This window comes from Danio rerio, chromosome 16 (assembly GCF_049306965.1).
Source record: "Danio rerio strain Tuebingen ecotype United States chromosome 16, GRCz12tu, whole genome shotgun sequence".
Lineage (NCBI taxonomy): Eukaryota > Metazoa > Chordata > Actinopteri > Cypriniformes > Danionidae > Danio > Danio rerio.
Window position 1 is genome coordinate 3,281,524 of NC_133191.1, and position 23,014 is coordinate 3,304,537.

Sequence of the window (23,014 nt, forward strand, 5' to 3'; positions counted from 1 at the left end):
CTTTGACCTGACTCATAAATTGTGTTTCAGATGGCTTTAATTGATGTTGGGTTATTAACCCTGGTAGATTAACGTACATTAGGTCCATAACATTTCAAGCCTCTGCTCAGGTTAATAATACCAGACTAAAATGTGAGATGTCTTGTTAAATACCATTTTAACTGAAGTGGAGAAGAGCTTCATTACTGCTCTTTAGTAATGTGTTGAGAATAAAATATGGGCTAAATCAGGGGTCACCAGCCTTTTGGAAACTGGGAGCTACTTCTTGGGTACTGATTAGTGTGAAGGGCTACCAGTTATTAAATAACACATTTTATCATACTTTTAATTATATGTTATTATTAATAATTCATAATATTGATCTTTGTGAAGACATTGATCATGTTAATGATTTCTCACAGTAGTTGTCAACAATGATTTAACAAGTTAGATAAATATTAATATGCAACACTTCATTTGTCTGAAATTGTTTTTAAAGTTTTTTTTTTACACAGTATATAACTTAAGTAATTTTCAAATTTACACCAATGCAAGTGTGATTTAAAAAGAATACCTATACAAATGTGTTGAGAATAATATATGGTCTAAATTATAATTATACCTTGCTTGAAAATGCTTGACTGAGCTTAACCCAACCAGTTGTTCTGTTTAGGGCCAAACACTTTTCAAACAGGGCTGGTTTTGGGTTGTGTTTTCCTCAGTCTCTGCGTTCACTTGACTTTTGTCCACTCTGGTGCCTTGAATAGTCAACTAAGTATTTTCAACTTCCATTGTTAAACATATATAAAATTATATCCAAGCAGCATATAATAAACAAAACAGTACAAACTAATAATAACATAGCTTAGCTTTAAGGCACCTTTTGTTTTTACCTGTTTTATAGATTTATATAAAATATTGAAATCATTTTAAATGCTTTGAAACAAGGAGAAACTTTAACAAATCTACATTTGTGGATATGAAGTTTTGCTACAATCAACATATTATTACACAGAAATTAAATTTCCTTGTTTTTCATAAAAATGCCAAATTTCACAATGTGATAGTCAAACGCAGGTATTACATTTTTTGTTATCAACCACTCAAACAATCTGTCCCAAAAGGATTTGACAATAGAACAACTATAAAAAAAAGATGTTCCTGGGATTCAATATCTTTCAAGCAGAAAATACAAGCATTACTGTCTAAATTAAATTCTAAGAAATTTGTTACATGGATAGATGTCATTAATTGTTTTGAAAAGTACTTCTTTCATTTTAGGTAATTAGGGAAATGACAGGTATCTTTTTCTAATTTCAATTGTGTCCGCTTTAGAAAATCTCTCAGATAAACTTTTCTTTTAACAGGAAGAGGAAAATATTCTTTTGTCAGTAGTGATCTCAAGACCTTGTTGTTACATGTAATATCCAAAAATGAATAATTATTTATAACCAAATCAACTAGTGTAGGTATTACAGAAGAGCATTGCACTATACCTTTAACTAAATACCTCAAAGCTACAGAAATAGCTTTGACAACCAAAGAGAATTCTCTATATGCACAATTAAAATTGAATTTTAACTTAAAATGATCATTACTCAACATATTACCGTCATCATCCATTAAATGAATTACATTCCAAACTCATTTGTCAAATCAGTCTTTAAAAAATGATTTCCTCTTATGTAAAATACACCTGTTATTCCAAATGATAACATTATGTGGAGTAAAATTGTGATTGTACAACATTTTCCAATATAGTAACACTTTAAATGGCAATTTAGTAAGTCAAAATAGAAGAAAAGAAATTCCTCCCATCCTTTAAAAAATATGAAAAGGGATGCTTAACCATAAAGACAGTTCATCTTTAACAAATCTTTGTCTAAGTCTTGACATGTTCAGCATCCGTATGCGATTTCTAGTGTATTTATATCTATTGCGTTTATCAAAAAGTGCTGGGTCTTTTATTTTGAAGGCTCGTTGAACTCCTTAAATATAATCCCAACTAGCCTAGTTCATATTATCGAGATTAAAGGGATTACTTTCAGGCAAAATCAATTTTAACTGCACCTGCTTTCAGAATACAACAACACATTGCATTAGTTTGATCTGATTGTTGATTGAGGGACATATTTTACTCTGGAATGGTAGAAGAAGATGGTATGGACTTGGAGGAGGAAGAAGAGGAAGATTATAGATCAGAAAGCAGAAGGAAAGCTTCAACAGTCTTTTCTGTCATCGCCAGTGTTTTGTCTGGTGAGTTTTTGAACACGATAACTACCGTTTATAAGTCGTCTGTATTTTGAGCCAGCAGATATAATTAACTATTTAAGAGAGAGAAAAAACGACAAAATCAAAACTTATTCTACACATAATCAATCTCACAGTTTACATTATTGATTTTTGATGATATTTTTCCGTGTAGCTGTGAAAAATGTCTGGTATCTTATATATGTTTGTTAAAATATTAGACATGTACAAAAAAGAGACAGAATAAAACATGTAAAACGTGTTAAAACGCTATAATTTTTTTGTTTAAATTAAGTTTGCAGAAGATAATAACGTAATGTAGTTGTATTTAATTCTACATTTTCCCTCCTTGTTAACGTATTAATTTTTTGCTCGTCTTGTATTTTGAAATCTGAATGACGTCATGTTTCCGCGACATTTTTTTTTGACTGTTAGGAAAGTGTTGCTTTCGGCGTTATTTTGACAACAGTATCGTCGCTACTCCTGAATATATTTAATTGTAGTTATATTAAAGTTAAAGCAGAGGAATTAGATCAATGTCAAGCAATGTCATATAGCTAAAATAATCAACCTGCCAAAATGAGAAAGACGCATCCCACAGTGACACTTCCTCAAAAGTAGTCCCGTTCAGACGCGGTCGGTGTGTTTTTGCTTTATTTGATCATTTCTCATTTGATTGCTGATACTGAGTGTGTTTTGGAAAGGATTTTTAGGGAACTGGGCTTGTTTTAAAGTATCAGAGATGCTGAATGTCCCATCTCAGGCTTTCCCTGCTGCTGGATCCCAGCAGAGAGTCGCGCCAGCCGGACAGTCCAGAAACAAGGTCGTACATTGTTTACATTATTATTCCTTTATTAATTAATTACACCACACTACTCTCTGTTGTCGTTTTGATAAATTTAGAGTTAATCTCGATAAATACCTAACATTCAGTTGTATTGACACGCAGTTGTGTGTAATTATTCTGCCATGTAATACATTCAGACTGAGGTAGGTTGGTTCATACATGTAAAGTTGGTTTTATATTCGCACACTTGTTCATTTAGCAGTCTCTATATTGTTTACCATGTTACTTTGAATATTTGATCGGAATTAGCATGCAAGTATGACCTCTAAACAACGTTAACACTATCTAATTCACTGTGAACAGTATTGTACTTTGATAGTGATTGGCTGCTAATATCATTTCTCTATTTAGAATTTGCAAGAATACTTTACTTACATTATATTATTAAGGAGAATGTCTGAATATCCCAATATAAAACCAACTTTACCTCAATGTAAACAATATAGGGACAATGCTACAAGTTATTGAAGTAAAGTGGGTTTAATTTTCGCACATTCAGACTTTCTCCTTAATAATGAAACTTCACAAAAGTATTATTTGCACATTTTAAATAGAGAAATCATATTAGCAGCCAATGCCTGTCAAAGTACAACATTGTGCAGTCAAATAAATGGTGTTAATGATGTTTTGAAGTCTTGTTCTTACGCCTTAAGTCTAACGGGAAAACAACATGGGTATAATAAACAAAAAAACTGTGTTATGGGTGGTGGATTTGCTAAACACAAAAAAAAGATCCCCTTCGGTCGACAACCAAACTCGGACACTCCGTTGAGAGTAATTAAATAGATTTATTATGGAAAAATTAAAATTTAAAATAAGCATCGCTTTAGAGTGATCACAAGCCAAAAAACAAACAAACAAACAAATTAAATGAACTAAATTACCTGGAAATATTATATATTGTATATTATATTGTATAACAGTAGTTTCTTCTGCAGACAATCAAAAATATATTGCTTAAGGAGCTAATAATATTGACCTTAAAATGGGTTTTAAAATATTTAAACCTGCTTTTATTCTAGCTAAAATAAAACAAATAAGCCTAGAAGAAAAAATATTAGGGGAAATACTGTTAAAATTTTTGCTGTGCTAAACATCTTTTGGGAATTTTTTATATTTGTTTTTATTCTCAGGAGCGCTAATAATTGTGGCTTCAACTGATAGTCGTTTTGAATAATCGTGATTAAAATTATGACCAAAATAATCGCAATTAGGATTTCTCCCAAAATCGAGCAGCCCTACTTTGAGTATTGGGTCTGAAACAACATTAGCACTATTTAATTGACTGAACAATATACTTTGAAAGTCGCTGGATGCTAATATGATTTTTCTATTTAGAATTAGCAGATTTCTGAAACTATTGTATATTATTAAGAAGAAAGTCTGAATGTGTGAATATAAAGCCAGCTTAACCTCAGTCGAATACTCAAAGTGGCGTGCCAAACTAAATAGGGAGCATGTCACATGTTGTAACTGTTCAAAAATCAACGAATGCTTGAATGTAAAACTAACTTTACCTCAGTTTAATTCAGGTGGTGCTGAAGCCTGGTCACAGTTTGCTGGACTGGATCCGACTGACCAAAAGTGGACAGGATTTAACAGGACTGAGAGGTCGACTGATCGAGGTCACAGAAGACGAGCTGAAGAAACACAACACCAAAAAAGACTGCTGGACGTGCATTAGAGGTGTTGTTATTGATAGTTTATCAACTCTTTTCATTAGTAAGCTTACTTTAAACTGTCCGAAAGTGTCAGTGAATACATTATTCAATTTTTTTTTCAATTCAATTCAGCTTTATTTGTGTAGCGCTTTTACAATGTTGATTGTGTCAAAGCAGCTTCACATAAATGGTCATAGTAACTGGATCAGGGTAGTTCAGTTTTTAGTGTTTAAGTTCAGTTCAGTTTAGCTCAGTTCAGTGTGGTTTAATCATTACTGAGAGTTCAAACACTGAAGAGCAAATTCAATGATGCGTAGCTCTACCAATCCTGAACCATGCGAGGCATTGGCGACAGCGGAGATGGAAAAAAACTTCACCTGATGGGAGAGCAAAGAAAAAAAAAACTTGTGAGAACCAGACTCAGTTGGGCACGACCATTTTAATTTCTCCGCTGGCCAAATGTCTTGTGCAGAGCTGCAGTCTCAGCGGTGGAGGCTAGAAGCTGGCTTCAGCGAAGACTCGTCTGTCCCTGGAGCGTCGCTGGAATCAGTCTCATGCTCTCCACTCCCCTTTGACCATCAGCACAGCAGCAGCTCAGGATACGGCCTGGTCCCGGATTATGGAAGGCTTGGGATCATCTCATCACTGGTCTTGGATCAATCAGTGACTCCGCATAATCTGAGGACCTCTGGATGAGTATCCCCAGGTGGAAATGGAGAATAAAGAGAATAATTAGCGTAGCTGCTGCTCATAGTGTATATAAACAAGATGCAGAAGCCTGTGTGGAAACCGGCTAAGTGATGCACTGAGTGTATGCTTTACTAAACAGACAGGTCTTTAATCTAGTTTTGAACTGAGAGAGTGTGTCTGAGCCTCGGATGTTATCAGGAAGGCTATTCCAGAGTGTAGGAGCCATAAATGAGAAGGCTCGACCTCCTTTAGTAGACTTTGCTATTCTAGGTAGTACCAGAAGCCCTGAGTTTTGAGATCTTGAAGAGCGAGTTGGATTGTAGCGAGACAGAAGGTTGGTTTGATAAACAGGAGCTCGATTATTTGTAGCTTTATAGGTGAGAAGTAATATTTTAAATTCAATACAAAACTTTATTGTAAGGTAAGGGATTACTTTTAAACAACAGTAACAAGTAATCTGTAATGCATTGCAGTTTGGAAGTAACTTGCACAACAATAAGTGTGTATGGATGTTTCCCAGTGATGAGTTGCGACTGGAAGTAAAACATATGCTGGATAAAACATATGCGTAAGACATATGCTGGATAAGTTGGAGGTTCATTCCGCTGTGGCGATGCCTGACAACAGGGGACTAAACTGAAGGAAAATGAATGAATGTATTTAAGTGATGGATTTCTCTCCCTCCAGGTATGGTCTATAACTTGAGTGCCTACATGGATTTCCACCCTGGTGGGGAAGAGGAGTTAATGCGGGCTGCTGGGATTGATAGCACTGACCTGTTTGACGAGGTAAACCCTCCATCAGCAAAGCCATAAAAGGCACAATATGTATTAAAATAGCCAAAAACACTAGAATAGTGGTTCTCAAACTTTTTTCATCAAGTACCACTTCAGAAAACAATTGTCTCTCCAAGTACCACCATAATGAGCCGTATTGAAATACAATAGCGTAGTAGGCTCAGTAAAGAAGCTACAGCTATGTACAGTTCAAAAACATGGCAGATTAATTCCTATTATTAATAATATTTATTATTATCAGCCGCTTTAAACATCATAAATATGTTGGACATTACCACTGTACTGTGCTTATATGTTAGGGAAGGTAAATCCTGCCAGTTTTAAATAAATCAAATAAACATTGGAAATGAAAATCAGATTAACAATTTCATTTTAAAACACTGTTCGCAAAATATCTGCCAAAATTGAAAACAAAATGGAATTATTTAATTTTCATTTTCACTTTGACAACACATCGTCCGAGTCAAATTGATAATTAAAATGAAGTTGCCAATTTAACATTTCATTTTCAAGACTGCCAATATTAAAATAAAAAGCCAAACTGAAAAATAAAATGCAAACACAGTTTTTACAAAGCGTGTTATTAATGTTCACGCTATAATAGTGACACAATTCAAATGAAAATGTAAATCTAAGCTTTCCTTTTATTGACACTTTTTCATTTCAGTTTTCATTTTCGATTCCCCTCAGATTTGCTTTGAAATGTGCATGTAAATATACATGCATCAGATAGTATTTCTTTTGACCTAACCAAAAATAGAGGCCAAAAAATGTCTTAATGACAGGAACAATTATTGAACTTAGTATTAAAATGTAGCCTTTTTATGCATTTATGTAATCAACTAATATATAAGAGTGCTTTGATATTAATACTGTTGTAATGAATTCATATGTGATTGTTTGTCCACTCTAGGTCCACCGATGGGTGAATTATGAGTCCATGCTGAAGGAGTGTTTGGTGGGGAGGATGGCAGTAAAGCCCAGCCCTGCTCTACAAGGTGAGCAAGAGTTCAGCTAAATTGAGTAAAATTAGGTTTTTTCACAGCCCATTTACATTTATGAATAAAACATTTTCCATATATAATGAGCAAATTAATAATATTCCAAATAGTCAACTGTATTCTCATAAAAAAATACAACATCTTTTTCTTTGAATTCCAATGCAGTATTCGTACTCTGCTTAATAAAAAAGAAAAGATCACTCCAAAACAATTGTGTATAAATACAACCATAAAATAAATGAACAATACTCTCTTCTTTATAAGTCATTACCTATGCACGATAAAAGAAACAAAAAATACCAAAGTAAAAAGAACTGTTCATTATTTTAAAGCCTTACATTTTTCTTTTTGAATAATTGTTATTGTTTTTTTTTTTTTTTGTTTGTTTTCTTCTTCTTATATTGTACTTGATTGGATGTTAATATAATGTTGTTATTGCCCTTTTATGTTCTGTGTTCTAAAATTGCAAAAAAAAAACAAAAAAAAAAAAAACAGTTCAGCTAAATGCAATCTGGAATCGTTTTCATACAACCAAATCGCCTCATGTTGTTAAATGTTATTAAATAATCAGTAACTTTAGGGATGACAAATTTTTTGTCCTATTGAAGCAGCTACAGTATGCAACTTGCTATTCTAGCAGTATGCAATTTTGGCCACTAGAGGGCGTGCATTCACAACAAACAAATGAAAACTAAAATAGAAATCAAGGATGCGTGACGTTGATGAAATAAACACACAGAACATTCTCTCTAAATAAAATTGCTTTTTTCTTTGAATTTGAATATTATTTGAAACTTAAGTACACAAGTCAGCAAAATATATAACACTGTTCTAGTGATGGGCGAGGCAGTGGCACAGTAGGTAGTGCTGTCGCCTCACAGCAAGAAGGTCGCTGGGTCGCTGGTTCGAGCCTCGGCTCAGTTGGCGTTTCTGTGTGGAGTTTGCATGTTCTCCCTGCCTTCGCGTGGGTTTCCTCCGGGTGCTCCGGTTTCCCCCACAGTCCAAAGACATGCGGTACAGGTGAATTGGGTAGGCTAAATTGTCCGTAGTGTACAAGTGTGTGTGTGAAAGTGTTTGTGGATGTTTCCCAGTGATAGGTTGCGGCTGGAAGGGCATCCTCTGCGTAAAAACTTGTTGGATAAGTTGGCGGTTCATTCCGCTGTGGCAACCCCGGATTAATAAATGGACTAAGCCGACAAGAAAATGAATGAATGAATGAATGTTCTAGTGATTTTGGGATTTAAAATGATGATATCTTTGATATTGTGCCTTTAATAAACAAAATAGCATGCTTTCTACACTTTAGAAACTTTAAAATGGTACCTAAAAGGCCCAAATTGATGCCTTAAAGGTGCATATTAGTACCCAAACAGTAAATAAGTATACCTTTTGACATTTCTTGGTATTATTGTGTTCTTTAAAGGTATTTCATGGTAAATATGAACATTTTGGAGAAGTCACCACTTCATTGACATCTTGTGTATCTTTATTTTTGAGAGTGTATGAAAGAACAGTGTGTTAGAGGAGCTACTTCTCAGTGTTCATGGATATGATGTACTGTGCTGAGTAAGGTACTGAGTTATTTAGTACTATAAAACTTGTTGGAAGATTTTTACTCGTGATACACATGCTCAAATATTCTGTTAGTCTTGTTTTAAGAAAAAATCGTCTTTAGAGAAGATATAGTTCGAATGAACCCAGAATGTTCTTTTAAATTCAGAACCAAAGCCGAAATCAGATTTTTAAAGAAATAATGTTGATGTTTACTAGCCTGATTACATGCTTCTGTGGTTTCTGCAGCTCACACAGAGAAGACTGAGAGCACTCATTTAAACGGTACGAGCTCAAGCTCAGAGTCATCTATATGAGCAATTTTAAATATATAAAAGTATAATAAAAATATATAATATATAAAAGTCAGAGTTCTTAGCCCTCCTGAATTAACACGAAGCGTCGAGAGCGTCAAAGTAGCCAGAAATCAATCATTTTTAATGGTGATAAGTGGCGAGGAGCAGCGTGGCGCATCTTTGCCGGTGTGAGCGTCGAGGAGAGTTGAAATCAAGTCAACTTTATAGTAATGAGCTATGACGCGGTTCGGCGACAAGCAATTAGTATGTAGAAGTCCACCGCTTCAGAGGAGTCCAGAGAACACCGTCACGTGAACTTTGGTTTTGATCACAGTTGTTCCCAAGGGTTTAATTATTAATCGCCGGATTTCCAATTATTTGCAATGATTTCTAACAGGAGCATACAATAAAAAAGTTACTGGCGGTTTACTGATGTGCAGTAATGCACATATATATATATATAAGCGGGAATCTTATATGACAATGCAAAACAGTATTGCTGCTTTAGAATATTTCAGACATATGGACACATTGGAAAATTAAGTGGAGCAAGGCCACAGCACATGCAGCTTGATCTTCCATTGCTTAATGAATTTGATAAAAATTGCGCAACATTTTCACACTAGAAAGCATGTTTTATGCGGGAATGTAAGTGATATGATATGCTACATCGGCTTCTTGAAATATTAATTGAAATTAGATTTTTCACTATAGGTGCCCATTAAGAAACTAGTATTCAGCTTAAAGTGACATTTAAAGCCTTAACTAGGTTAATTAGGCACGTTAGGGTAATTAGGCAAATCATTGTTTTTTGATGGAGAACAAGTATTGCTTAAGGTGGCTAATAATATTAAAATGATTAAAATAAATAAAAACTGCTCTTATTCTAGCCAAACTAAAACCAATAAGACATTTCTCCAGAAGAAAAAAATATTATAGCAAATACTGTGAAAATATTTGAAAATTCACAGGAGGGCGAATAATTCTGACTTTAACTGGAAATGCTGAGTAAGCAATTATGTTATGTCTTACTCTGCTGGTTATTAAGTATATGTATTGTTTTCTTCATATTAGGTTTATCTGCGCCTCCATCTTTAAGACCAGAGCCTTTATCTGCTCCTCTTCCTGCCAAAGACCATCGTCCTCGGTATGGTTCAATTTCATCTGTATACATAAATATAACAATTAAACTGGCCTGCCACACGTCTGAATGCTCTGTTTGATTTAGTTTCTATTTAATCTTTAGTAAAGGTCTAGTGAAGGGCTTTGAAATGAGCCTTTTTGGTAACACTTTATAATAACTACATATATGAGTCATTTACTGAGCATTAGCATCTAGTGAATTCATTATCTGTTTGGCAGTAACTCTACATTAATAAGCGTTAGTAAGCAGTTTATAACTGCAGCTACAAATGCTCTATTCTTGACTTACAACCACATGTATAATGTGCTTAATAATTGTACTTTCATACTTTGTTAATGATAAATTTTTCATTACTAAATGAAGTATTGCGTTATTTACAAACCAGTTGTATTTAAGAGTAGTTGAGGGTTTTAAGGATCATTCAGAATGAGTTAGTAAACGATTAATAAACTATTGAAATCAACATTTATAATTCTTATTATTTAGGCATATATTAATAGTTAACTATGTATGTTAACAAATGTTTTATTAACTCAACTTCATCTAGTTTTGTGACCTAATTTAAAGTGAGGACTATTCATGCTTTATAAATTCCTTATAAATGATAATTAAAGGTTTGGTATCAAATGAACTATAATCATTGCAATCTTATCCAAAAAGTAAAATTACTGTAAATATTAAACATTGCTGAATAACAGAAGTGTCAAAATACTACCTAAAATGATATCATATATATATATATATATATATATATATATATATATATATATATATATATATATATATATATATATATATATATATATATATATATAATATATAATATTTAAATCAAAATCAAAAATAATAAAATGTATCACTGACGCTGGCTGATTCTTGTATGTGATTTGTTTCTTCCTCTTTAGGTATGATTGGTTCCAGACAGATGGCACTGTTAATATTGTTGTTTACACCAAGCGAAAGGTCAGTGTAGCTCATTTTCATGAAGTAGAAACTATTGATAATGCATTTCTTACGATAGTTGTCCCCAATCCCCGGGCTGCGGAGCGGTACCAGTTCATTGGTCAATTGGTATCGGGCCACACAAGAAATCATTAATTATTTCCATTTTATTAATTATCTAAGTCTGAACTATCTTTTATTTTGAAATGTCTTTTATTTTGAAAAACAATCTTTTTTTTTTCCGGTTACCTCTCGGTCATTTATTCATTCATTTTCTTTTTGGTTTAGTCCCTTTTATTAATCAGGGGTCGCCACAGCGGAATGAACACCAACCCATCCAGCATATGTTTTACGCAGCCCAACCAGCTGCAACCCAACACTGGGAAACACCCATACACACTCATTCACACTCATACACTTCGGACAATTTAGCTTACCCTATTCACCAATAGTGCATGTCTTTGGACTGTGGGGGAAACCCACACAAATGCGGGGAGAACATGCAAACTCCACAGAAATGCCAACTGAGCCAGCTGAGGCTCGAACCAGCGACCTTCTAGCTGTGAGGCAACATCGCTACCCACTCCGCCACCGCGATGCCCCATCTCGGTCATTTGAGCGCCAAAATTTAACGCACAAGCTAGCAAAATGAGTAAGAAGCAGACTTCTTTGGAAACTGGAAGAGTAAAAGACCCAGTGAAGGACCCACAGAGACTGCCAAGGAATGCCACAACCCATTTGTCAACAAATCAGGTGAATCCAGCATGTCTGTGCAAGAAGATAAACTGCCGGAGATCGCAAATGATGGCGACTCTAGGGGCTGTTCACATATCACGGCTTTTCTGCGTGCAAGTTTGTTATTGCCAATGGATATTTAAAACAAATCTTTATTTTCATATTGGGAGTGACGCGCATGTGGCACAATGCGCTCACACCTTCCAGGTGCACGCAGTTGAGTGCATTCCCCTCCCCCATTGGGCCATGGTAAAATTGTCAGGTGTTAACCGGTCTAAAAGGGGGATAAAAAGATTGGGGATTACTGACTTACGACAAAACAGTTCCCCTAGAAAAATGACAATTTATTGTTTTATTTATGTTTTAAATAATTTATTTATGTAATGATATTAAAATAAACAGGTTAAAGTTATTTATCAGATCTAATTAATGACATTTTCAGTCTAAAAAACGGTTCACGCTAGGGTTGGGAGATGTTGACCAATTTGGCATCACACGATGCCTAATGTAAAACATCATGATGGATGATGGTATCGACTTCGTAGGCAGCGGTGAATTAATTATTTATGAATAATTAATTAATTCATAACAGATTAATTACGAGTAGCCTACCATTTCAACTACCTGACCTACTGGTCTTAGTTTTACCCATAACCAAATCATACATAAAGATAAGTTACACACTAACTGGACTCTGGCATGAATAGGCAGAGTGATCCGTGTCAATATAATGGCGTCAATAAATTTGTTTGGTAAAAAGCTGTACCACCAACAGGATCCAACCAACAGTATCTGAGGTTTACACTAAAATTACTAAGTATAAGTGTAAAAGCGAAAGATTGAAGCAGTGTACTGATGCTGTGACGCGTTACGTGATAGATTCAAAAGACTGAAGAGTTGTTAGATAGAGACAAGATTGAATAAATATCACGTTTAACACCTATAGTGAGATGCGATCCAGCGGTACGTCCTTGATAAACTGTCCGACGTCTTCTGCTCTCTGGGATTTTGTGCGCAAAGCACCCGCTGAAAGCTTGAGCTCAAATGCATGCATACACTGCAGTGCATTGACAGTGTTTGTGTGGGTATGTGTGTGTGGTCACCCGATGTGCGTTTTCAGCGGTATAGTGTGGACGGAGATCTTTTCAGAAATGCTAGATACACATTTTATATGCTGTTATCGTGATAATGATAGTTTTGCGATATATTGCACAGCTCTTGTAGAAAGTAATAGAAAACAAAAATAGTAATTAAAACAACATTAATGTCAAACAAGTGTCTTTGTTATCGCAGATTCCCAGCGCCGGCTGTGCAGTGGTGGATCTACAGGATGATAATCTCAGAGTAGAGATGCTGTTGGGCAGGATGTCGTACCTTCTCTACTGGCGTGAGTCTTTCTGCATTTCTCCAGCCATACATTGTTTACAAGTGTTTTCAATTTCTGTATGCAATGACTTCAGCACTGTATATGTAGAGAATTATTAGCCCTCTTGAATTATTACCTCCTGTATATTTTCCCCCAATTTCTGTTTAGCAGAATGAAGATTTCACATTTTTAACACATTTAGACACACATTTCTGAACATGATAGATTTAATAACTCATTTCCAATAACTGATTTCTTTTATCTTTGCCATCGTGACAGTACATAATTGTAAGAGGCTGAATTATCATGCGCATTATATGACAAAACATGTCTTTTTGACTCAAGAAGGTCCATACTGACTCCAAAGGCAGATACTGATGGGGGTTTTATGATGTGGTAGGGTTGTAACAATATACCGGTATGACGGTTTACCACGATTTGAACGTGCACGATTATCATACCATGAACAATTGCATATCAACGGTTTTAACCCTTAAAGACAGAGACAGCCGCCCGCGGCTAAAAATAAGTATTGCTCTTAAATGTTTAATAACTTTTGATCCGCTGATCCGATTCATACAATTCAAAGATTGGCATAAAGAAGAGAATCTCAGCTTTCCAGTGCTGTATCACATAACATTCGCGGACTTTCAGAGGCTCCGGAATCAGTGCGGTTACGTCATCAACATTTGACAACGCTGATTTGACAAAGAAACGCTCGTCACTGTGTCTCCGGACAAATCAGACATGATACATTGATGCATTGTCCCTCCTCCATGCCCAGATTGGTTCAAACTCGCTATATCACAACCAATAAGCATAGGTTTCGCTTTTGTTTGTGGACCAAGCTTTTTGAACAACACGGAATGAGAGATAGGCATACATTTATGCGCGGCTAAATAAAACGCAAAAAAAAAAAAAGTTTTGCATGAAATAATTCTCATACTAAGTACTTTTGCATGCACAGCAGCACAGAAACATGACAAAACAGTGACACAGCAAAGACGAACTGCTGCTCTTGCTGTTTTCAAAAGACGCAAATGAAGATGCAGCTGCTTGTCTGCATTGCAGACAACCATATCCAAATCCATATCGATAGACAACCATATCCATGCTGGCACATAAAACCTAAGGATGTTCCATATTGAATCTAGTTTCGTTATGTAACTATTTATAGTATAGTAAATATTTATATCTATTTTTTACTGAGGATTTGCACCATGTTTATTTGGACTTTATTTGGACTTTGACACATTATTTATTATTTTATTATTTTTATTTGTTCATTGTAAGTGGTGTTGTTTATAGTAACTAAAAATATATTATTTGGAAAAAGTCAAATTTGCTTCACTGTTCTATTATTTTGTAACATTTGTAACCGTATACCGCGAAACCGTCAAACCGTGGTATTGTTTTAGACGATTATCATACCGTAAAAAATTCATACCGTTACAACCCTATGATGTGGTCACATGTTGATTGGTCAGTTTGAATGTCTCAATATTTGGGCTTTAGTCACATGGTCAAGAAAGATACAAAATAGGTGTAAAACTCTGCTCTCTCTCTTTTCCTGACCTGTCTTTTCCCGGTCTGTTTCTCTCCTGCTCTGCTATTCTCCTCCTCTAGAGTCTATCTTCTCTGACACTACTGCAATCAGGTTAACTTCTGGGCCTGCTCTCTTTTGCTGCATCCGAAACCGCATGCTTCCATACTATATAGTACGCTAAAATCAGTATGCGAGTCGAGTAGTACGTCTGAATTCATAGAATTCGAGAATCAGTAGGCGAGAAGTACCCGGATGACTCACTACTTCCGGTGAGATTCAAGAGTTTGCATCCCATGCCTGCAGCGCTATCCCATGATGCCCCGCGATCGAATTCATGAATGGGTGTAAAGCGACGCAACTGACGCAGGTAGGTCACGTGACCATGACAAAATGGCGGATGTAGTACGTCCGAATTCAGTTCATACTTTTCATATTCATACTGTATAGAGCGTACTTTTCTAACGGCCGAGTAGTACCTTCTGAGTAGTAGGCGGTTTCGGACGCAGCCTTTGTCTCTCTCTTTCCCTCCACCTGTGTCTCTCCTTCTACCTCTGTTAACTTTAATTTTACATTTAAGCTGGGTACAATTAATATCATATGTCTTATCATTTCATATTTTATCATTTTATACAGTTATTTGTACTTAAATCAGTTGTAACCATAGCAAGTTATTGTCATTAAATCATTTCATTTTCAAGTATTTGTGAATTGCTTTTGATTTAACATCAACACTTAATTGCTTCAAATTGCATTATAATACAATCACATAATTTCAACGCTCTCCCACATTTATAGCTATTAATACTGCCCTTATTTCCGTTTTTGGTATGAGATTGCAGAAGAATGGTTTGAGTAGAAATGTACAGTTTTTTACCATTAATACTGTTACTTTTTAGTCATTCGGCAGAACTACAGTTCGAACCGCTGTGGTTAAAACCCATTCTTACATAATATTTTACCAGATATTGTTTAAGATACTGGTATTCAGCTTGAAGTGACAATTAAAAAGCTTAACTAGGTTAATTAGGCAAGTCATTGTATAACGATGGTTCATTCTGTAGATAATTGAAAACAAATATTGCTTAGGGGGGCGAGTAATATTGAGCTTAAAATGGTTTTTAAAAAATTAATATCTGCTTTTACTATTGCCGAAATATAACAAATAAGACTTTCTCCAGAAGAAAAAATATTATAGGAAATATTGTGAAAATTTCCTTTTCCTATTAGACATAATTTAGGAAATATTTAAACATTTAAATCACAGGCGAAAAATTCTGACTTCAGCTGTAAATGGCAGATAATAACATATCACCCTTCCCTAAATAAAGGTGTTCCACTAGGCTCAGAATTGGGCCCCTTTTATATGTGTGCTGTTTAATGTATATTTAACATATAATTTGTAAAATCTATAGTATTTTGCCTAATACAGATTGTATTTTTATGTTTATGTGCTTCCACGTTAAAAAAGTCCTAATATTAGTGCTTATGTTCAATCCGACATACATGGTTGATTAAAATATGCGCATATTTCATCAGTGCTTTTAAACAAGGTTGAACATAGTTTACATTAGATTTACTTTGGGTAAGTTTAGGTCAGATTTACCTTCCCAGAACACTCTGAATGTTTTAAATGACAAATCTGAAGTTTATTAAAGGTTTATTAAACTCTTTCTGTTTCAGGCCTGTCCAGTAGAGTTCAAGATCATGTTGATGGTGAGTAGTTTGCCAAAGTAGATCAGACTTCTTGTGTGTGAAAAGCACTGTGGGGGTACAACTGTATCATCTAATAATATTGTTATTTATACAACAGTTCTGTCTGGTTCTCGAATCTGATTGGCTGATAACTGTACAGCCATCTCACCCTTCTGTATTACTCCGCCCACATAGAGAGACATCGAATCAATAAACTCACTACAGTTTGACAAATATTGCAGCTGTTGGACAACATCATGTACTTTTGGGGATTTTTTAGGCAAGAATTTAGTTGTTTAGATTGCAGCTATGCCGTTTATTTTTAAGGATATTACAGTGCATGGCCATCAGCCTGTCATACTGAGCAGAGCAAAGACAGTTGACGTTCCACCGCAAGAGGGCGATAGAGGGCGCATAATAAGTGCTTAGGGGAGGAAAAACTTGTAACTTGATTAAATCATTGTATATTAGCTGACATTCTTAGTCGATCCCTCTTTTTTGTATGTTGTAGTGCTGTATTTATACCATAGTAATCTGCTGGTGTTTGCTTTGCTTTGGCTTTTTCAGGGTTAATTATTGTGATCTCCCGATTACAACAGAAAATACTGGGAACTGTCACTACACCAGTGGTCACCAAACTTGTTCCTGGAGGGCCGGTGTCCTGCAGATTTTAGCTCCAACCCTAATCAAACACACCTGAACAAGCTAATCAAGCTAATCTTACTAGGTATACTTGAAACATCCAGGCAGGTGTGTTGAGGCAAGTTGGAGCTAAACCCTGCAGGGACACCGGCCCTCCAGGACCGAGATTGGTGACCCCTGCTCTAGATTGATGGCATTTCATGCTGTTTAGCCTTATAATCTTAAAATGTGAGCTGTTTTGTCATCACTTTAGACATTACGCTAGAGAATCATTCAAATAGTCACTCTTAAGTGACGTTGGTGAAGTAGCTATCAGCTGCAGATATGAATGAATGGCGGAAGAAAGTAGTTCCTCTTACAAAAGGGTTTTGAGACTCGTGTTTGATTTTCTTTTTTATATACACAATTATGTCGTCGAGCTGTTGTATAAACACAATATCACACTCGTAGCAGTGCAATATGGCTGTATATAGTCAATGGTTGGACACTAAAGCACTTGGCCTGCAGTTTCGAACCAACATATACCTCCCACCTGTGCTGATATACAGCCATATCGCACTGCTACAAGTGGGATATTGCTCATGAATACTTTATTTATTTTGGTTATTTTTAAGGGATTTTTAAGTATTTTTTTGAACACAAAAAGAAGATATTTGGAAGAATGCTGGTTGCTGGCACTCATAGTAGGAAAAAGTATTATTGAAGGCGATGGGTGCCAGCAACCCACTGTGTTCAGATTAAGTAAATTATGACAATGTTTGTTTTTGAGTGAACTATCACTTTTAAAATGTAGTTGAAGTCAGAATTATTAGCCCTCCTGTGTATGTTTTCCCCAATTTCTGTTTAACGGAAAGATTGCTTCAACACATTTCTAAACATAATAGTTTTAATAATTAATTTCTAATCACTGATTTATTTTCTCTTTGCCATGATGACAGTAAATAATATTAGACTAGATATTCTTTAAGACACTTCTATACAGCTATTCTAGCCGAAATAAAACAAATAAGACTTTCTCAAGAAGAAAAAAATATTATAGGAAATACTGTGAAAAATTTCTTGCTCAGTTAAACATCATTTGGGAAATATTTGAAGACACAAAGTCACAAAAGGACGAATAATTTTGACTTCAACTGTATGGATAGGCACATCAATAATATAAGTGCTTCTCTGTTTTCCTCTACTAATAGTGCAGACAGCCCACTCTGTTGGAAAGGTTCAGTTGTGCCTGCGCAAATCCGTCAAAGAAAAGTGGACGCAGTTGGGGCAATCGCTTGAACACCATGACACATTCATTCAATGTAAAGATCGAGGTGAGTTGCAAACCTGATTTTTCAAGAACATGCAAACTCCCATACACACTCATACACTACGGACAATTTAGCTTACCCTATTCACCAATAGTGCATGTCTTTGGACTGTGGGTAAACCCACATGAATGCGGGAAGAACATGCAAACTCCACACAGAAATGCCGACTGACCCAGCTAATGCTCGAACCAGCAACCTTCTTGCTGTGAGGCGAATATTTTTATCCATTTTTCAGTGAATATTGGTGATATATTTTGGTGCATTTGAACAAAACAGATTTATTAAACTGATATATTTATGAAAATAATATTTTAGTCACCAAACATCTTTAGAAATAGAAACGATAATACATGTAAATTCATGTGAAATACTGGAAAAATATTACAAATCAACAAAATGTTATACATTTTTTGATTCTCTCGAGTTTTGCTCTTATTTGTTTTTTTTATTTCATATTTTTTCCTAACATAAGTTTGGGTGTGCTAATTTTGGACCGTTGTCATAAGTTGTTTTGTTAGATGAGCTCCAGATTTGGCTTCAGTATTGACTAATCGAATGTATATGCACATGATAATATTATAAAGCTTCCTATAGTAAATATTCATCTAAATAAGAGATTTGTAAAAGAGGGAACTCATATATGTTGAGCATCGTATATAACTTCTTTCTCATTGCGTTTATTTTATACTTCAAACCGGATTTGATGTCAGAGCATTTTAGTGTCTTTTAGCAACAATATCAAACAAGCACCATAATAAAAACGAATTGCAGTAGATTATTTAAGTTAGTTTAGTTAATCTTAACTATCCGCTTGTCAAGTGTGACGTCACGCAAAGCGGCTTCTGGGTCCAAGTGCTCTATTCAACTGAATGGGGAGACTCATGAAATGGTGATATATAAACGTTTACAAAGTGATTTAATGCTTTCGAAAATCACGATCGCAGTATATATGTCCATGCCAAATATCCGATGGCCAGAAAGTGATTCATTTCTTTTATAAGTTGTTAAATTTTTGGTATTTGTTATGCAGCAAGCCCAGAGATTGTTGTGTACACTATGACTTTATATAAAATTAACTTTAATTTGTGATAGGAATAAAACGTGATCATAAACCAATGATTTCTCCACTCAAATGAATGGTGGCTTGGACCCGGAAACAGTATTACATACATCACAAACACGTCACCACTTAACAAGCGGATAGTTAAAGGTGCATTATGTAAGTTTGACACCCAGTGGTTGAACTAAGTAACTAGGCAAGCGCAGGTTGACAGAATGAGGACCAAGAGGAGAGAGTCGACAGTCGAGCCTAAAGGCTGATTTAAATCGTGTTCTTTATAAAAGCAATGGCAGGCAATAGAAGGAATATTCTCCATGTTAAAAGGAGTTTTTGTTATAACCAACACCTAAAATATAAATTTTATTTATTTATAAATTTTATAAATTTATTATTTTACTTTTTCTTGCTGCTGAACAACAGAAAACTGACAATGATCACCTCAGATAGACCTCATGTGCTTTATTCAGTGTAAATGCTAATAATGTGAGTTTGAATGCCATTTTACATGACATTTATTGCCATACTACTGAAAGCAGCAGCAGATATTTCACCTCAGATCTTGAAAAAAAAAATCGTTTGAAATTAAACTTTAATACTGTGACCCAGTGTAAAACAGGGATTCTTCATCATTACTTTGTAACCTGGTCACGAAATTAGAGACGATAACTGCTTTCAAGGTATACTGTGGTTTGGAAAAGCTTTTAAAAAGGTTTTAAAACCGGCAACATTTTCTGCTATACCATTCCTAAGGTATGGGTAAGATTTTTTAGTCATGTTTTTCTTTTTTTTTTTTTTAAGCCAGCAGTATCTCCAGCAGAAAATATTTCCAAAGATGTCATTTCAAATTGTAAAGAAACCTATGTTTTCGAAACTAACGAAGACGGCAGAAGTCAATGATTAATTTAAATGGTTTAGCCCAACATGTTTACTGCTCCAAAATACTATAAATATTTCTTAAAATTACATATATTGTGTTCAAAGAGGAAAAAATAATTTAAAACAATTAAAAAGCACATATATTAGAGCAGTAATCAAAATACTATGAAACCGTGATATTTTTATCCAAGCTTATCATACCATCAGAATCTTATACCAGCCCATGCCTACACTAAATGTTTACCTTCGTAATATTTATAATATTTGCTAATTAATAACCACCTCATGTCAAACTCTGAGTCTGCTACTTGTTATGTTCCCACTTAAATCTAGAGGTAAAAACACAGCTAGGAACGAACAAATGAAGGAAGATGGGAGAGAAGCGCTTCCAGACCCAGAATCAACAGTCAACACCTTCTTAATATTCTGATCACCATCAGGCAACCATTGATTAATTGTCTGATCAAATGAAATAATATATCTTAAATTTTAAAGAAACAATACAAAACAAAAATAATACCTCAGGATATGGGGGTCCAAAAATAACAAACAAAATAGCCAATAACTAATTTAAGACAAACTAACTTATCTAACAAAATAAACATTTCCAAAAGAAAGCAAATACATATTACTTCCATTTCTCCCTGCTTACCCACTAAAACAGGAGAAAAAGGTTTTAAAATAAAAGACACCCCACGCCTCAGGCCGTACTCACACTAGGTACAGTTGCCCCGAACCGGGCCAAAGCACTCACACCACAATCGGGCCTGGGCACGCTTCTGTCATCGATTCTGCACTGTTCAGTGAGAAGCGCTCTCACCCAGTAGCACAGTGGAGATTTCTCTAGTGATATCGTTTAAGTCATTTAATATGCAGTGACATGCAGTCATATCTCGCCAAACAGTCCTTAGGGATGCGGTGACACGCAGTCAGATATTTCGCCGAACAGAACCGGCACTTTTGGCGCTCATAATCATCCTGCTCTCGTGCTGCAGGAATGAGGAGGTCTGCTGAAGCCGCGCAGCTGTCGTGCAGTGAGGGGTTTGGGTCTTTAATAAACTACGACAGTTTGCGTTCACTGAACAGTAGAATTATTAATAAATCCATGTGAATCGAGACTTCCCTTAAAAGTCACGTTTCGCTTTCAGTTTCGGGCTTTAGCGTGTTTTGCACTCACACTACAAACGTACCGTGCCAAAGCCCAAGTGAACCGCGCTCAGGCCCACCTCCTCCAACCGGGCCAGGGCCGGCCAAGTGAACCGTGCCTGAGCCCAATTCAGCGCACTCACACTTCTCAAACGATCCGGGAAACGGGCCTGGGCACGGTACGGATGGCATAGTGTGAGTAGGCCCTTACTCATACCAGCAACTTGGTTCACATTATAAACATGAAACAACTAGAAGTCAGAAGCCCCTGGTATCTGGTCCTTCTGGTCGGCTGCAGCCAGCCTTTATAGCCCAATAGATTAGCTGTGCAGATTGGACTCAGGTGGCATCAATCTGTAAACAAAAGAAATCAGAAAACAAAGGAGAAAAACTGCAATATAGAAACAAAAATAAAACAGTTACGGGACGTAACATACTGTCCACCGGAGGTCACATTTCAGTCACATATGCATGCTTTGAGACCCTTCCTGAATGAATAAAATATGCAGTTTTTACAAAGCAACCCGGGCTGCTGAAATATAATTGGCTAAACTGGCATTGGGCGGGTTAAATAACCAAAACAAACACAGCCGTTTCATCACATAATGCACATTTTCAAAGCAGAATATCTGTCTTCAGCATTGTTTTTTCAGGTAAACAAGAATGCCCATGTTTCTTAAATATCTGCAGACACATCATGCTATTTTTTATTTGCTTTAGAAGAGTCAAAAACCTACAAACAGCACCTTTGATACTTTGTGTAATAGCATTTGTTTTGTCACAGGGCTCTTCTACAGGGAGTGTGTGCTGCTTTCGAAAACAGACGTCACACACAACACGCAGCTCTTGCGTTTGCAGCTTCCTCCAGGGTCACGTATGCAAGTTCCTGTGGGAAGACACGTCTACCTCAAAACGTCTGTCCAGGGTAATACGTGACTATTTCACACATCACTTGTTCTGCTGATTGAAGAACAGCTGACACAATATTGGAAAATTTGAACATTGCGATGTTTTGTTATTCTGCTATATATATTGTAGTGTTGTCACAATACTGGAATTTGATAGCAGTCAATACTTACATTTTAAAAGCGTCCATTTCCTGCTAACATTTGTGCGCTGTTGAACAGGAGCATCTTAAAGTCGTTTCGTATCTGTGGTGACACTCAGTAAACAGCGGTGAGTTTGGTGAACTGATGACCTGCACAGCCAATCACAGTCATTTCTGTTGAGCACATGAACACAATGGCTGTTTCTCAATATGCGTTCTTCAGCGGTCTTGCGTCCTCGTGTTCTCGTGCAACGTCATCATCAGCTGCTCAGTTCCAATACTCAAGACCGCAAGTACGGAGGACGCGTGAAACTTCCCGGATGTGATCTTGATATCGAGGACGCACTGATGCAGACTTGAGCACCGAACTCGCTCTGGAAGTCCCAGAAGTCATTGCGACTGGAGGTGGGAAGCGCAGCATTTTATTTAGATTTA

General features: G+C 35.8%; 1 protein-coding gene across 12 annotated transcripts in view; it reads left to right on the forward strand.

Annotated features, from left to right (window-relative positions):
• The window catches only part of cyb5r4 (cytochrome b5 reductase 4), a 32,315-nt gene that overhangs the window by 600 nt on the left and 8,701 nt on the right, over positions 1-23,014 (forward strand). The window contains exons 2-13 of one of the 12 annotated variants that reach the window (XM_073924992.1): positions 2,131-2,235; positions 2,934-3,052; positions 4,609-4,762; positions 6,115-6,215; positions 7,138-7,222; positions 9,026-9,061; positions 10,147-10,219; positions 11,122-11,179; positions 13,187-13,280; positions 16,486-16,518; positions 18,330-18,452; positions 22,316-22,456. In XM_073924992.1, the coding sequence (XP_073781093.1) occupies positions 2,142-2,235; positions 2,934-3,052; positions 4,609-4,762; positions 6,115-6,215; positions 7,138-7,222; positions 9,026-9,061; positions 10,147-10,219; positions 11,122-11,179; positions 13,187-13,280; positions 16,486-16,518; positions 18,330-18,452; positions 22,316-22,456 (1,111 nt within the window). In that variant the 5' untranslated portion in view covers positions 2,131-2,141. Of the gene's footprint in view, positions 1-1,933; positions 2,236-2,632; positions 2,866-2,933; positions 3,053-4,598; positions 4,763-6,114; positions 6,216-7,137; positions 7,223-9,025; positions 9,062-10,146; positions 10,220-11,121; positions 11,180-13,186; positions 13,281-16,485; positions 16,519-18,329; positions 18,453-22,315; positions 22,777-23,014 lie in introns of those variants that run through there. The other 11 variants (XR_012391461.1, XM_005173452.6, NM_001020660.2 and 8 more) reach the window with 11 other exon arrangements.